Source organism: Saccostrea echinata, unplaced genomic scaffold (assembly GCF_033153115.1).
Source record: "Saccostrea echinata isolate AGI-Se365-2 ecotype Australia unplaced genomic scaffold, CSIRO_AGI_Sech_v1 ptg000028l, whole genome shotgun sequence".
Lineage (NCBI taxonomy): Eukaryota > Metazoa > Mollusca > Bivalvia > Ostreida > Ostreidae > Saccostrea > Saccostrea echinata.
This window is the reverse complement of record NW_026889777.1, coordinates 17,086,122-17,102,589: the sequence shown is the minus strand read 5'-3', so window position 1 is coordinate 17,102,589 and position 16,468 is coordinate 17,086,122. Positions and strand designations below refer to the sequence as shown.

At 32.7% G+C, this 16,468-nt stretch overlaps 1 protein-coding gene across 9 annotated transcripts in view; it reads right to left on the bottom strand.

The window, feature by feature from the left end:
- LOC133194195 (formin-like protein) overlaps positions 1-16,468 on the bottom strand; it is an 83,496-nt gene that overhangs the window by 50,501 nt on the left and 16,527 nt on the right. For 5 of the 9 annotated variants that reach the window (XM_061330201.1, XM_061330200.1, XM_061330204.1 and 2 more), the window contains exons 5-26: positions 14,927-14,986; positions 12,381-12,460; positions 12,024-12,107; positions 11,592-11,784; positions 10,857-10,933; positions 9,843-9,936; positions 9,628-9,705; positions 9,367-9,477; positions 8,647-8,796; positions 7,409-7,457; positions 5,757-5,809; positions 5,270-5,414; positions 4,418-4,852; positions 3,754-3,811; positions 3,417-3,486; positions 2,969-3,046; positions 2,643-2,729; positions 2,126-2,194; positions 1,577-1,657; positions 1,194-1,323; positions 642-817; positions 55-156 (exon numbers count right to left, since the gene is read on the bottom strand). In XM_061330201.1, the coding sequence (XP_061186185.1) occupies positions 55-156; positions 642-817; positions 1,194-1,323; positions 1,577-1,657; positions 2,126-2,194; positions 2,643-2,729; positions 2,969-3,046; positions 3,417-3,486; positions 3,754-3,811; positions 4,418-4,852; positions 5,270-5,414; positions 5,757-5,809; positions 7,409-7,457; positions 8,647-8,796; positions 9,367-9,477; positions 9,628-9,705; positions 9,843-9,936; positions 10,857-10,933; positions 11,592-11,784; positions 12,024-12,107; positions 12,381-12,460; positions 14,927-14,986 (2,460 nt within the window). Of the gene's footprint in view, positions 1-54; positions 157-641; positions 818-1,193; positions 1,324-1,576; positions 1,658-2,125; positions 2,195-2,642; positions 2,730-2,968; positions 3,047-3,416; positions 3,487-3,753; positions 3,812-4,417; positions 4,853-5,269; positions 5,415-5,756; positions 5,810-7,408; positions 7,458-8,646; positions 8,797-9,366; positions 9,478-9,627; positions 9,706-9,842; positions 9,937-10,856; positions 10,934-11,591; positions 11,785-12,023; positions 12,108-12,380; positions 12,461-13,848; positions 13,888-14,926; positions 14,987-16,468 lie in introns of all 9 variants that reach the window. The other 4 variants (XM_061330208.1, XM_061330209.1, XM_061330202.1 and 1 more) reach the window with 3 other exon arrangements.

The following is a 16,468-nucleotide window of genomic DNA, read 5'->3' as shown; positions in this document are numbered from 1 at the left end:
CACGTTAAAGATAAGTAGTTGTGTACTCTGTTATTTACAATATCCAGTTCTTACTTTAAATGCGCCGACAAATCTGACAAACTGCGAGAAGAAAGACGTAGGAGAACAGGTGCGTGGGTTCTCTCCGAAAAACTCCACCACTCTCTTGTAAGCATCCTGGAATTAAAACAGTGGGGTCAAACACAATGTTATATTGTTCACATCATACATGATCCAACTTTATCACAAAAACTGGTCCTCACAGCAAATACTTTGAGAAACTTGTGGACATACCAGATTTATTGCCATACTAACCATAATAACTCTCTGCAATTGATCTGCATTTAATTATTCACCTTATTTTTTTTTTTTTTTTTTTTTTTGTAGTTATATTCAAAAATTAACATTATGAAGCCTGTTTCAGTTGTATTATATTACTGAGTTGGCATTAATAAATAAACTCACAATACTGAATAATGTCCGGAATATTCCACAAGTAGAGAATTTTAAATTCATTTTTAAATATGTCTAAAGGAAAATAAATTTTTGATAAGCTTATTTCACAATTTTATCAGACTAACCTATGCCATTTTAATGTCAGCCTGTAGTTTTTTTAGCCTGTCTTCTGAGTTTGCTTTTATTTTTAGAATAAAGAGACTCACCTCTGCTGTTTTGATGTCAGCCTGTAGTTTTTTAAGCCTGTCTTCTGAGTTTGTGAGGAACTCTTTAAGGATAGGAGGGGCGTCTCGACTGTGTTTCCTGGCCTCATACTCTTTCTGGGTCATCTGCATACCTTTCTCCAATTCTTTGTAATCAGTAATTATGTTCTCCATGGACACTAAAAGTAGTCAATCTCATTTGTAAAAGACAACTGGAATATGGCTTATATCATAAATAACTTTCACTTTCAGCTAGTCTCTTTTGTCGTTTAAACATATTCAGAATTTCTAATGGTATATTCTTCTTCAAGATAAAACGAAAATAAATGTTGCACAATTTTTCCTTCATAATATTGAAAAATATTGTAAATTATTCTTTATTCACTAGAACTTATTTTCAAAACATATATTATCTAATCAAGAAAATAAAGTTTTCATGGAAAATGCAAAAAAAAAAAAAAACAACCCCTCATTAACTATCATATGGAAGATCCATAAACTTTTTTATATCTGCTAATAAATTAATTACCCATACTCAAGACAACATAAACTCACCAACTGCAGCTTTTTCTATAAAACGGAGCTCCGAGTCAAAATTTAAAATCTCGGGGAATTTGGTCTGAACTGTCTGTACCAGGAAGTGCATCAATGAGAATGTCTTGTCTTTGGTCTTGGTGTCCATCAGCTAAAAAGATTCCAAATACATGAATGCACTATCATTTTGTATGAAATACAATACAAGGGTTCACACAATATCTAAATCAAAGTACAAATGTAATTCTATAAACTTATCAGTGCATGACATTTAGTGTTATGTAACTAAAATGCATTTTTTAAAAAAGAAAACATACATTTATTACATGTAGTATTAAGGATATTGACTCCAGTCTTATTTTTATTCCTGTATTATCTCCCCTTAACAAGGGTACAAAACTCACCATATCTAGACTTTGAAGTTTAAAGCCATACACTGCCCCCCTCTTGGCACTGTTCATGTAATTCCCTATAGCTAAAATTATCTACAATGTAAAATAAATTAATGTATGTCAACTTTACATTGTTTTCCAATCAAAAATATATTTGTAGGGGTCAATGTTTGAGGACAATCATAATTTCACAGATGATTCAATTAACCATGCTGACAGAGTTATGGTTTGAATAGATATTCATTGGCTAGGGTGACCTACAAAATGCATGAAAATGTTGGTTCCACATAACAATTAGGGTTCATCATGTTCATTATCAAACTGTTCAACATATTTTTTAATAAAGAAATAAAGATTTTGTTTGAATGCTAGTGAGATTCCAATAGAAAGCAAATTATTAAAATGCACACAATATCACGGTAACCATAACTTTCAGGACAAAATTTGACAGATATAGCTTTCTAACTTGATAGTTTTATAAGAAATAATAGTTCTGTATCCCAGTGAGCGTTATCTCTCTTTACAGAGGGTCAGTGAACCTTAAGTTCGGTCCAGTCTTACCTCTAACATTTTCCTGACTTTTGTGGAACTTCTTAATGACATGGAAGCAGCAATGATTGCATTGACTTGCTGGAGGAGAAAAGAATAAACTACTGATTTATGTCTGATTAAGCAACTTTTTCAGGAAAGAAACCTTTATTCATATGTTAATAATTAGTGTGTACATGTATGGAATTATCCCTAAGAATAGGTGTAGCATAATATTTTGATACCGCGATATATTGAACCCGGGTTCAATATATCGCATAATATTTTGAACCCCGGTTCACTTTTTCGCTGTGATATAATGAACCCCTTTTTAAAATACCCCACCTATAATGATGTAACCCCTGGTTATTTTGGTATTCCTCCAAAACTCCCCATTAGGGCAGGAACCCCAGATCCCTTTCTACATTTTTAATGTCCCCTTCTGTTTCAATTCTTACGGACAACCCTGGGAAGGTCTGTTTAATGACACTTTGAATAAGTTACATTTAATTCTTCCTAATCCTTGTATAATCTCCCAGAATCTACTTACTGGTGCTAAATGATGAACATTTTCATTGAAATTTCCAATGAAACTCATGATGTGTAATTTTTGTGACAATCTCTCTATCTTTGACAACTGAAATGAACAAGAATAAGTCTTCATAAAATGTGAAATAATGTAGGCATTTACAATAATTCATATCATAAATTCACTGAGGCAAGAAAATGAAAAAAATTCCAAACTTTATGATAGAGTAAAACTTTTGTTCATGCAAATTCAATATATGTATATGGTTTTTAGAGCCTGAATTATTTTTTACAAAAGCACAAACTGTACTCTTTTATGCTTCAGATGGTCTTGACAGTTAAACAAACCTGTAACATGAACCTATCCTCGTCAGACAATCTGTCTAATGGTCGTCTATCTTTTTCATATTGTTTGTAGGCCTTCATCTGCAAGAATATCACTGTCAGTTTTATTCTTCAATCAAATACACAATACTTTTGGTTAAAAGCAGATTTGGATGTATTCAAAATAAATTATGATACTTTATGTTAAAAGCAGTTTTGGACATATTCAAAATAAATTATGATGTAAAAAATTATGAATGTTGTTAAATGCAGAAAACTTTTCCTAAGTAATTAAATTTTGGCATTTTTGTTTTTTAGTTCTTCAATTAAACAAAAGAATGACATTAAACAGAAGAATAAAATTCATTTAAAATGAAAAAAAAAATCAAACACGGTTTCAGAATGAATAATATTCTAAATATATTCTTAAGTTTTGTTGTTCATTTTTTCCCCCTAATTTCTTGAAAAATACCTCAGCATCATTTGGAAGAATGGTCAGGAGAATGTCAGCCATGTCTAAGGACAGAGTCTTCAGGTCAATGCTGCAGCAAAAAAAAATCATAGCTGAGATAACAATTAAAACTGAACATGAAAAAAAACCCAGTCTAACCTCGTTATCTCAAACTCAATGGGACTAACAAAAAATTTGAGGAATCCGAGGATTCAAGATATCAGGGGTAAAATACTTAAAGAATAAGGGGTTGGGACTACCAAATCACTCCGACTATCCATGGTATTTGAGATATCATTGTTTGAGATACCGAAGTACAACTGTACTAAAGAAGAAATTTAACTTCTGCAAAACTTACGCATTAATGGCTCGACACACTTCTTCATTTCGGAGTTCTAATTTCCTCCTGGTGATTGCTTTAATAATGAAAAATAAATTTTATTAATGATGAAAGAAAAAACAAAAAACATTTACCTTTACCAAATAGACATCTTTTAACAAATATTAGTATATGGTTAAGTCTTAACCTGTTCTTCATGCACATAAGCATGTTCTTGCATTTTTTTAAATCTATGTCCTTGAATTTGTTTGTTACATAATTATCAATTTCATAATACCATTTTTATACTAAGCATGTAATAAAATAACACTGCTAAGATAAACAGCAGTACTGGTTCTTCCCTCTTATAGTAATCATATAAATCCCTCACTCACCCACATTCCTGAGCCTCACTCACCCACAGTCCTGAGCCTCACTCACTCACATTCCTGAGCCTCTTAAACCCCTCACTCACCCACTTTCCTGAGCCTCACTCACCCACAGTCCTGAGCCTATTAAACCCTCACTCACTCACATTCCTGAGTCTATTAAACCCCCTCATTCACCCACATTTCTGAGACTATTAAACCCCCTCACTCACCTACATTCCTGAGCCTATCAAACCCCTCACTCACCCACATTCTTGAGCCTATTATACCCCTCACTCACTCACATTCCTGGGCCTATTTTACCCCTCACTCACCCACATTCCTGAGCCTGTTGGGTTCCATGAGACTGATGCTCTCTGCTTTCTTCTTTCTCATTGTCTCCCCTCTAACATCCTCAGCTCCAATTAACCCTGCACCAAGTTTGAATGTTTCCTCAAATTCCACAAAGTCTATCACATTGAGAAGTTTGTCATCATCTAAGTCTGAGAACACTGTACCCTTGACTTGCTGAGGTTTAAGTGGAGTCCAGTTTAACATTGGAAGTCTATATTTTGTCTGTATCTTCCGTTTAATTGTCATAGCACCTGGTCCTGCAGGCGGGGGAGGTGCCCCTGGTGCTCCAGGGGGAGGGGGTGGTGGGGGTGGCATTCCTGGTGCCGGAGGGGGTGGGGGTGGAGGTGGAGCCGCCACAGGAGGTGGTGGTGGGGGTGGGGGAGGAGGAAGTTCATCTACAATTGTGGAGACTGTACCTATAAAAACATGTATTGGGAAAATAATTCATAATTTTATTTTCAATGGTGCATTGAAACATTGAAGGCAGAAAGTACAAAATTTTCCTACTTTAAAAAAGTTAACAAAGCACATCAGTTCTGTTAAATTAAAAAAAAGAACACCTTGGAATATTTGTTAACAATGCTGTCTATCTGCAGACTTTTTTTCTACACAGTTTCACACATCAGTTAGCAAAAAAAAAAGAAGTTTTTTATTAGGTATAAATTGCACAATTTGAAAACCTCAAGTTTTTCTCCATATATGATACTGTGAGAGTACATTCCAACTTCCTAAACTTGATAAATTATTGGTGCTATTGGAAGTAAAAGTAAGCATTTAATTCCTTTACTTCAATAAAATAGTTTCAATATCAAAGCTAATTTTTCAGTATTTACCCGAGGTAGTCAGGTTGCTTCTCATGGTTTCGATTTCGCGGAGCTTGGCTTCGTACATACTCAGTCGTTTGGCCGATTCCTCATCTTTCTCTGTTATCATTTGCCTTAAGGTGTTTAATTCTTTATCTTGTTGGCCCAGATAATCCTGTAGAGAAAAGTCAGTCTTTTATGTGCATTGCTTAATATATGACTTATCATTGATAACTTTATATCACAATTGTAAGCTCTGGGCAAAATGACAATTTCAGAATTCAAATCTTTTGATTGTAGGGATTTAGTTCAATTGATATTTTTTTCTTTACAAGGATCCCAACAAATTTTAGATATTAACTGAAGATCACTATAAAGAATAAAACCTCTACAAGTCCAACTTTAAAAAAGACGAATTCATGTCATGATTTAATGAAATACAGACTTATACACCAATTTAAAAAAACATAACTATTCCAATCATTGAACACAAGTCTTATTGGTTCTAAATACAAACCTCTAATTCCTCAATTTTCTGTGTGGCATCAGATAATTGCTTTTCTAACTCCACTACAAAACAAAACAGAATATTCAATGTATATTGTTGGGAAATTATTGAAATTTTTTAATCAATCTCAATTTTAAATGTCAAACCACCAGAAGTAGGTGGGAAAATGATTAAGCATAGTTCATGTGAATTGGTGAAGCCTAAAGTTTTCTCCAAAATCTAACTAAAACTGTTCAAATTGGACAAATACCCCCACTGGGTTTCTCAGAATAGGTGCCAAGTCATTATACATATTTTATGGATCTAAGAGGTGTTCACATTTGTTTAAACTTTTAGAATGAATTTTTTTTTTGCTCATTATATGAAGGCGCAGCCTAATAAAACACCAATACTTAGTTTAAATAATTATATTGTATTTTATTAGATTGAAAAAATAAATTGCAACACTGTCATCTTTGTGATACATGACACTCTGCAATTTGTTTGTTGAAAAAAAAATCATTTATACTATATATCAAATTAATCTTGATAACTTTACATTAAATTTATTTTAAACATAAAAGGCTGGTCATCCAGTAACTATATATTTTAATTTGACAGACTATAATTAATAAATTACAAATAAGAGAGTTAGAGAACAGGGATCTTTAATTCTTCTGCCCAATTCCCAGGAGAAGATATAGATAACACCTGTTAGTTCAGAGATGCTCTAGCAGCTTCCCACATTGAACTCATCAATTAATCTTTAACTGGATGCATGTTTACTCATTACTCCCAAGGGACAAATGGATTTACATTATCTGCTGTGTAATGCAGCTTGAGTCTAAGTACAATAGGAAATGACATTTATTTATTTCATTCTGCTCAAAACAAAGATTTTTTTTTTTTTAAATTTGTTCCAAAACTTTATATAATGATTAAAAAAAACTTGATGCAACATTTTTTTTAAATAAGGTTACTGCATGACTCTTAGATTTATAGAGACTATTTACCGAAAACTTTTTTTAATACTTGGTGATTTTTTTGAGCTTTAATGAGTAGTTTTTAGCTGCAATTTACATTTGTTACAAGATGTACCAACTGGCAGTTCTAGATTCTATGTATCAAACCTACGTGAACCAAAAATGAGTAAGTCAATATAAATGAAGAAACACCTGTAAAATGCAGAAAAAATATCCAATCATTATGAAAATACCAGGTGCACACCTTCATATGGTGAATAATGAGTGTACAAATTTTCAGACAAATCCATGCAACAGTCTCGGAGAACAGGTCTGGACAAAATCCCATCTACAGACAGACGGACAGACAGACATGCTGATTCCAATACACCCCCCAAACTTTGTTTGTGGGGGGTATAATAAATGATACATTTACACATTTTTTAACAACCAGATTCTTCACTCAACATATGAAAGATTTACATAATCAATTAATTTTACAATGTCTGGCTTAGATAAATTACGTGATTTCAACATATCCAGGGTAGATAACTTATATGATTTCTACAATGTGCAAGTAAAATAACTTACATGATTTCTACGTGTCGGGGTAGACAACTTATGAGATTTCTACATGTCAGGGTAGATAACTTGCATGATTCCTACATGTCAGAGTAGACAACTTACGTGATTTCTACATGTCAGGGGTAGATAACTTACATGATTTTGCCATAGATTCTTCCTCCATTTCTTGAAGATGTTCCCGCTCCTAAAAGATAATTAACAGACAGAGAAAATTATAAATAATCAAAAGTAACAAATTCTTTATTAAAAAATTTAAAGTAAGAAAAATTAACAAAAAACATTAAAAGTAAGAAATATTAACAAAAAAAATTAAAATAAGAAATATTCATAAGTACACTAGTCTTTTTTCACATTTTAAAAGTTTACTTTGTTTTGAAACATAACATGACCAATACAAACTGAATTAAATGTATCTAATTCAGTAAAAATAGTTCATCTACTGTGACAAAGAGCATGCAATGCTGAGTTTATTCTGACTTTTATACAGGAAAAAACTATTTGAAAAATTGAAAAAAAAAACATTATTAAATGAACAATTATAATTATTAGCATGAGATTATATTAACATGTTTATAAGGAACAACTTGGCTAGAAAAATTGGAATACAAAAATATAGCATTATCCATAAATACTGAATACTTATGTTGATTTTGTGTTCTCTTTTAAAATGTTCATGTACATTAGAATATAAAATAATTAAACCTGTTTTTACAAAATCACACTGACTGTTTAAACTAAAAATATATACTATATGATGTAATACAATATAGAAAACAATAATTATAACATTATATTCTTTTTATGATGGAATAATAATATCTTATATCACTGATTTATAATTACCGGACCATCCCAACCATAAGTCTGTATTAACCATAACATAAACGAATTAAATCAATCTCACTTTTTCCACTTGAGAAAATAATTTATATTTGAGGGTGTGAACACCACTGTTTTGTTTTTTAACTTCAATAGTTAAGTAGCATGTTGAATATTTATTCTTTTACACAAGATCAGGCTTCAGGTCATTACACTTAGATGAGCTCACTTTTGATCTCAGTCTCACTTTTCCACTATAATATCCTTTTGTTAAAGTGAGACTGAGATCAAAAAAGAGCTTGTCTATGTTTCATTGGCCCAGATCAACCCCTGTCTATATAAGGATGGATGTGTTACAAGTAGGTAGGAGTTCATCAATCATCACTAATAATGGAACTTAAGAAATTCAGAACGAGAATGCTAGATCAAATTTTTCTTCAAAGAATGTATTCAGGATGGACATGGATAAAATAATGTAAAATTTGAGATGATTGGCTGCTCAACTTTTAACTTCCGCCAATGAGGAGGCATGACATATTCAGTACAATACCTACCCGAGAAAGTTCCTCCTCGAGATCCTCTGCTCGCTCAATGGCCTCCGTTTTGAGTTCTGAGTCCTCCAGGAGCTGAGCAACCTCAATCATATTGTCAACATAAGCATGAACCTGGACCGAAAGTCTGTCGCTCTCTGTATGTCGGAGTTTCTGTAACAACCCCACAAACATTAAACAAATCCATACTGATTAAACCTACACAAAAACATATGTATATTAACAGAACATGAAAGTTTATATGCATGAAAGATTGTAAAGTAAAGAAAATTTCACTAAACTAACTTTTCTCCTCATCTACTTTCCTTTTTGAATTCTTATATATGTCAACGACTAGTATAAAGCAATACAATTTTTTTTAGATCACAATTTATTAATACAGTGTAAACTATTTTCCACCCTAGGAAACTCTTTTTAACATGTCTGGATTGATTTTCTGTAGGATTTCTATGTCCTTTTTTTGTCTTTGATTTTAAGGTATGGAAAAAGACACCTTTTTCAACTAAAATGACATTCCCATCCTTATGAAACTTTTTTATCAAAGTTAATATTTGTCATACAATGTAAATGGGATAAAAGGTTAGAGTTATTTACATCTGTACATGTGTGCGTGTTCCTCTGATTCTATACATGAATTTTATGAAATTTAATTAACGATTGCATAATTAGTTTAAATAATATGTGAATGTACTGTATTATAAACTGAGAAAATAAAGAACTTACATTTAAATAATCATCTAATCCAATCTGAGTGAATTCATATTGTAAATGTACACGAAAATTCATATTTTCCACCGAATGCACCACAATATTTACAAACTGCATACAAGCAACCTGTGAAAAAAAGAGAGAGAACTTGAGGTAAACATTAAGAAATACTGTTTGTCATTTAGTCTAACATGAGAAATCTCTTTGAGTAAACAAAAAAATTTAATATGTGTATGTCAATAGCACATAATTTTCAACAAACACAGGTATACATACCATAAAATCTATATGGAATTCTTCATAATTGCGAAAGTAATCCATTAATGTTTCAAACCGATGCCTTTCCCCACAAACCTACAGGTCAAATAAAAACAGTTAGGACATTTCCCTTAAAAATTACACACTGCACTACTATTTCTATATTTTGATTTCATAATTTTCTTTCCAATTATGCCTAAATTTTGCTGCTATTAAAACTTAAGAACATTTACTTCTTTAAAATTGTCGAAGGCTGAGAGGATGATTTCGTGTCCCCCACTGACTAGACAGACAGCAGCTAACAGTTCCAGCACCAAGGCCTTTGTCCTACAACAGAAAATAAAAAAAATGTAACATTTCAATGACTGCATTCAGAAAATGTTACACAGAGGTTACTTGCAGTCCTAACGCACAGAATAGAACAATTATATAAATTTGCATATCTGTAAGCCAACCATTTTTCACCACTTTTATTTGATATCATCAATTTTCATGACTGCAGAAACATTCTACATAAATAAGTAATTAATTAAATAAGGCAAGACACAGATATACACATTACTGAAAAGATGAGTTTTCATCAACTTGAAAAAAGTAGCTTCAACTAAAATGGACTAAATGCTATACAACTCATGTAAGACTAAGGTGATTCAGTTGTAGTGCTACAGAACTCACCCGAGATTGTATTGACTGAGGCTTAGCAGTTCAACATTCACCTGAGACTTCACAGAAGTACACTCAATGCTGTACATCTCACCCGAGACTGTATTGACTCAGAATTAGTAATATATTTCAATACATCTCACCCGAGACTGTATTGACTCAGAATTAGTGTTATACTGTAATACAACTCACCTGAGACTGTGGTGATTCAACCTCAGTGTTATACTGTAATACAACTCACCTGAGACTGTGGTGATTCAGACTCAGTGTTATACTGTAATAAATCTCACCTGAGACTGTGGTGATTCAGACTCAGTGTTATACTGTAATAAATCTCACCTGAGACTGTGGTGATTCAGACTCAGTGTTATACTGTAATAAATCTCACCTGAGACTGTGGTGATTCAGACTCAGTGTTATACTGTAATACAACTCACCTGAGACTGTGGTGATTCAGACTCAGTGTTATACTGCAATAAATCTCACCTGAGACTGTGGTGATTCAGACTCAGTGTTATACTGTAATAAATCTCACCTGAGACTGTGGTGATTCAGACTCAGTGTTATACTGTAATACAACTCACCTGAGACTGTGGTGATTCAGACTCAGGGCTATACAGTTGATGGCATGTCTATGAGCTATCACAAGATTAAAACCATACTGAAAAAATAGAGACAAACAAACTCAAACCCTTGTCTGTGCATAATTAATAAACAGACTTCTTGAAAACTGTCGAAACTTTTGTCCTGTCAGACATTTTTTATAAGGACCACCAAAAACCTTACTGTATACAGTCCTAGGGCAGAGGTCTAGAATTATGCTTTCCTGTTGCCCAGAGCAAGTGAAATTTCAACTTGTGAAAGATAATTTTCATGATTAACTTACCCAAATGAGAAAGTAATAAACTTCAGGCTGCGTCAGCAAAACTTTTCAAGTACATTTGTGACTTTTTTAACCAGGCAAGTGGATAACATTTCCCGTGGGGAAGTGGCTTTTAAAAAAAATTCTAGACCCCTGCTAGGGACATGAAAAAAATTATCCATGTTTTCAATATATTCTGACCAGGAAATGTGATTCGGTTTTAAGATCATTATAATTGCGCACGTAGTAAAATACTGAACTGGCCTAATACATAGTTTGAGCCTGAAAGTTTTCAAGAACTCTGTATTAAACTTTAAAACTAGAACTAAGCAGATATATTAAGTACAAGTAGTGTTCAAGACCATTATCTAAACAAAGTTTCAGTTAACAACTCATGAGGTGAACAAGACTGGTTCACTGACTTATTAACCTAGAACATTGGATTCTGGGATTTTACCTGATGGTTCATTATCGCCCGTAGACACATAATACAAACATGGACGTCATCCCTGGCCTCACCCATGTTCAGTTTGGACATCTTGGTGTTGCGCGGGGATCCTATTGTGTTGGAACGCTTTAATTTCCTGGCAGGACTTTTGACTAGACCATCTAAACTGGTACTCTTCTCTTTGTTCAATAGCTGCTCTTTTCTACAATGGGTTTAAAGAATTCAAGTGACATTCCAAGATATGTCCAAATGCTGATTTTTATACACTAACCACTCTATTCTTGCAGAAGAAGATGAAATTAAATGTAAATATTTAATTGTGTAGTAGTTCAAAAAGTTATAAAGAATTGTGAAACTTTGAAATTTAAAACTTGAGTGAAGCTACTCTGGCTAAGTCAAACTAGAATTCATTTTGTTTTTAAAGCTTTTCTGTTAACACACCTCATGACCACCTGAGTATAAGACAGGTAATCCACCAGAACATCGAGACCCTGGTTGTCCTCGCTCAGAAATTCTCGGACCCATCTAAAACAGAATGTCAACAAACGTGTGAAGTGACAACATAAAATCTAACTTCTGATTACAGCTTAATCAGATGGATAACTTGTGTAAGAAAGTTTTACTACATTTATTACAATGATCCTTTTCACCTTTGTCAGAATACAATGGGATTCACTTTACTAAAAGTACATGAGCATCAATTACACAAGCTTCAGGTATCATAGAAGTTTAAACCTCAATAAAGTTTTTTACAATTTTTTGTATGTTTATTAAGTTACCTGGATTCCAATTACTTACTCTATGTGGTTTGTACGAAGCGAGATTTCTAAATCCCTCAGAACTTGTGTAGATGATATGTCATTCAGGTTTTTCTTTTTCTGAAAACAAGTAATAAAGCAGTGTCCATTAATATAAAGCAATCTAAAATACGGAAAGTGGTGAGGAAAAAAATCAACTACTGCCACTACTGAAAAACCTCTACCAAAGGGGATAAGCATGCTCTTAGCTTAATCAATGATTTAATAATAAGATGTAAAAAAATATTGATGCAGAGAAAAATTACTTTAATCTCAGGAAAAAAATTTAAATATTACAATAATAATTCTCTGAACTTTCTATACATGTACAACATTTCAATATGAGCCTATGAGATTGTACATTGTTATGTATTATAGAATCAGACTTCATAATTAACATTCAATGTGATGCCTGTGGGTATATATATCTAGCTGGCCTAATTTCTGTGGTCGCACAAAAAGCCATAGCCCTTAAGTGTTTTTCTGGGGGGAGGGTGATCATGGTCAAAATTCCTACAATCTACTTTGGTACACCACAACACCTCCATGACAACTAGATCTGATGCTATATTTAGGCACAAGGTCAAACCATTAGTGACACGATATTATACGCTATCATTCCAATGGCAGCATTACAGTGCTCTGTGATTAGTTTTACAGAGAGAAAACACTTACGTGGAAACACTGTGGAAATATATATACAGTCTATTGTATTAATCCGCTCGTCACATGACATAATTTTAAATTTGACAATAATAATTAAACTTTTTTGTGGGGCATATTAATTAATGATGATTCATTATCATATAAATACATTTTACATAAGGAGAGGGTTAATATTGTGTAATAAAATTAAGCCAAAGTTTGTAAAGGCTTTTTATGTTGCAACCATTGTCAATTTTAACATTCTACATTGGTATAGTTTCTTACTGCATTAATTATAACACAAGAGTTATGCCATATAATATGGATGTAATGGATGAGTGCGGAGTACAGATATTATACTGATTTAGTGTGAATGAATTCTCCTTCAGGTGAGTAGGAATGAACTGCAGTGATGTAAATCATTAATTCCCACAGCAAGAGTGGACATCCAATAGTAGCTATAGTGGACTGTTCCATAATATTTACAGGTGCAGCATGTTCATCCCCAGAAATTAAACTCAACATAAATTGCGTAATATGAACATCTGAACATAAACTCTAATATAAAATGTACATGTTAACATGTCACTGAATATATATATTTATATGAACACAACATGCACAATAAACATTATAATTAGCAAATAAGGATGAAACAAAAACTTAAAAGAAAAAAAATAAAACAATGAAAGCAATTAAATAGGCAACAAAAGTCGTATAATGTGATAAAAAAATAATATGTCCAACACAACACTGAACAGGTACATAGATTTCCACGATTTCTGTTAATGATATAAATTTAAGGTCCGAAAAACAATGCATACATTATAACTTACGTCCGGATAAACACACGCTCCCATTAGCTAAATTAAATGGAAGTCGCAAATTACTACCCTTTATTTCTATTTAATCAATTTGATGAAACTTGTCAATGTTTTATATTCATATATAAGTATCAAACTTTCATCACCTAGCTATGCTAGGAAAGATATACAGTTTATAATTTACAATACATTCAAGTTTCTTGAATCACCTATCCTGGCATCATCAGAAACCATGCTTTTTTGTGCCCATAATTGTGAAATTAGAATGGACATAAAAACCTGTGACTTGTGATGATTCCATCAATGTGATGTACAGATGGATAATACAATATTTTACACTTTCACTCACTTTATATGAATAGTCTAGAGACTGAATATGAATATAAACAATAAATGATTTGAGGAAATTTGAATCTTCACTACATGTTATCGTTGCATGTGTATCAATATATGGCTGACTATAGCCCTTCTATTTATGCTAAGAAATCAGGTCTGAATTCAAAATGGCTGTTAATAACAAGAAGAAGACAATGTCATGATTCTTCATTTAGAATAAAACACTTCAGACCTAGCCTTATATTCAATTTCCCTTTTATAACAGATGTTTAGTGCTTGATTGTTTAAGTCATAACATCCTGTCTGGCGCTAGCGACCCCCTCTTACAATTTTTATATGATAATGATATTAATACATATCAGCTACTTAACTCTATTTTCTTTCACTTTTATGCGATTTAAGATAGATAAACTGCCTGAATATTATTTTTTTTAACTTTTTCTATTAAAAACCATTTATTATGTGCATTTTTTATGAATGCCCCTCTGTTCACTATAATCATACGTTTTAGTGAGACAATGTATATAAACCCTTCTGTCTAAAATAACTGACAAAGAAAAATCCTAATTTCAGCAACACAGATTTATCATGCAAAACACCATCTCTGAGAAGCTGGAAAAAAAATTCACAAATGAAAATTATATGTCTGCAACGCACGCAGGTACATAGAGGTTACAACAATGACTCGAAACTAAAATAACACAGTATGTTAAGCGTGAGATGGAAAGTTACGATGACGTACTGCGTCTAATCCACACTGTAGGGGGAAGGCCACCAAGTGAAGGGCTACGCAAGTATCGTGCTGAAATAAAGGTGGGCGGAGACAATGAGACATGGGCGGAGACAATGAAAGGTAGCTAATAACAGAAAATCTACAGCGAGACACAGTGTCAAAGGTTTGCTATCTCAGAGTTATTTCAACCTAAATCCACAAATGTGGATTTCACAAAAAGACATATTTCCGAAATTTGCAAAAATTCAGCAAAGTGATCTGTGTCTCCAAAGACACTGCAGACATAGGAGATATCATTATCCTTCAGAATATTACAATCAATCTGACTGGTTGAGAGCATGTTGTGTGCAGGGAGACAATTCATGATGTCTCCCTCAAGTGCAGCATGACACCTTTAGTCTCCCTGTAGATGACAATAAAACTGTGACAAGCAAGAAAAATAAAATAGATTAATTAATTCATAGACAGGATCAGTAACAATCAATTTTATCAGTTACATCAGTGTTGCCTGTTATTTTGGCATCAGATCTGTAGGTAGGAAAAAATAAGAGGTTTGTCGAAAAATAGTATCGCTATTGATTTCTATATAATTTGGATTCTTCAGGATAATAAAACTATAATACAGACTGTTTAGTAGGGAAACATCACAATTGTCAGGTCTGCTTGAGGTTGTCTCCCTTGTGTGTAAGCTTTATTACCCCTGAGTTACCACCCTTACTCAGATCTGACAAATTGTGACGTCTCCCGGCCTACTTTACAGTTCTGTATCTTATACATGTGTATGGGTACCCCATGTGTATCTCTGATAAATAAAGATAATCATTTTAGAGTTACAAAAAGCACCTTATATTAGGTTATTTAACAAAACACATGATAGTTTACCCAGCCAATGTGCCCAACATTTTTGGTGATGAAATAATGTGTATATTCTTGCAGAAGACCACCCAAAGATAACAAACCTCGCTGTGACTGGTATAAGAAATCTTACACATGAAAAAAAGTCACAATGGTTGCATGAGATTTCTTTGTATATATAGGCCTAAAATCCATTTTTATCATAGCATATTTCACTTACAGCATTTCAAATATTGAAATTTTCTTGGAAAAAAAATTTCCCACCTACCCGACGACCCAATATTTTTACCCTAAGTCAGGAGAGGGCAAACAAAAATTATTTTAAAGATGGCCTAAATTGTAAATCTTTTTTACTGTAAGAATGACATGATAAACTCCAAAAAACAAGCTTGATAAAATCTCTATAGTGTTTTTTGCTGTTTTTCTTCTCAATGGAAATTTTTTTTTTTTTTTTAAATTTAAGTTAACATCATTCAAAAAATTTTCTACACAAAGTATAAATTCACATACTGAAATTATGGTTCTATTATACTACAGTGGAAATTTACAAGTCTCAAAATACACAGTTAATAAGAAAATAATTCCCCTAAAACAGTAAACCTTATACTTCCTCAATAAAAGTTATAATTGGATTTTTTTTTCATATCTATAAAACACTACAACATAAATTGCCAAGCACTTGAAAATTGAAGTACA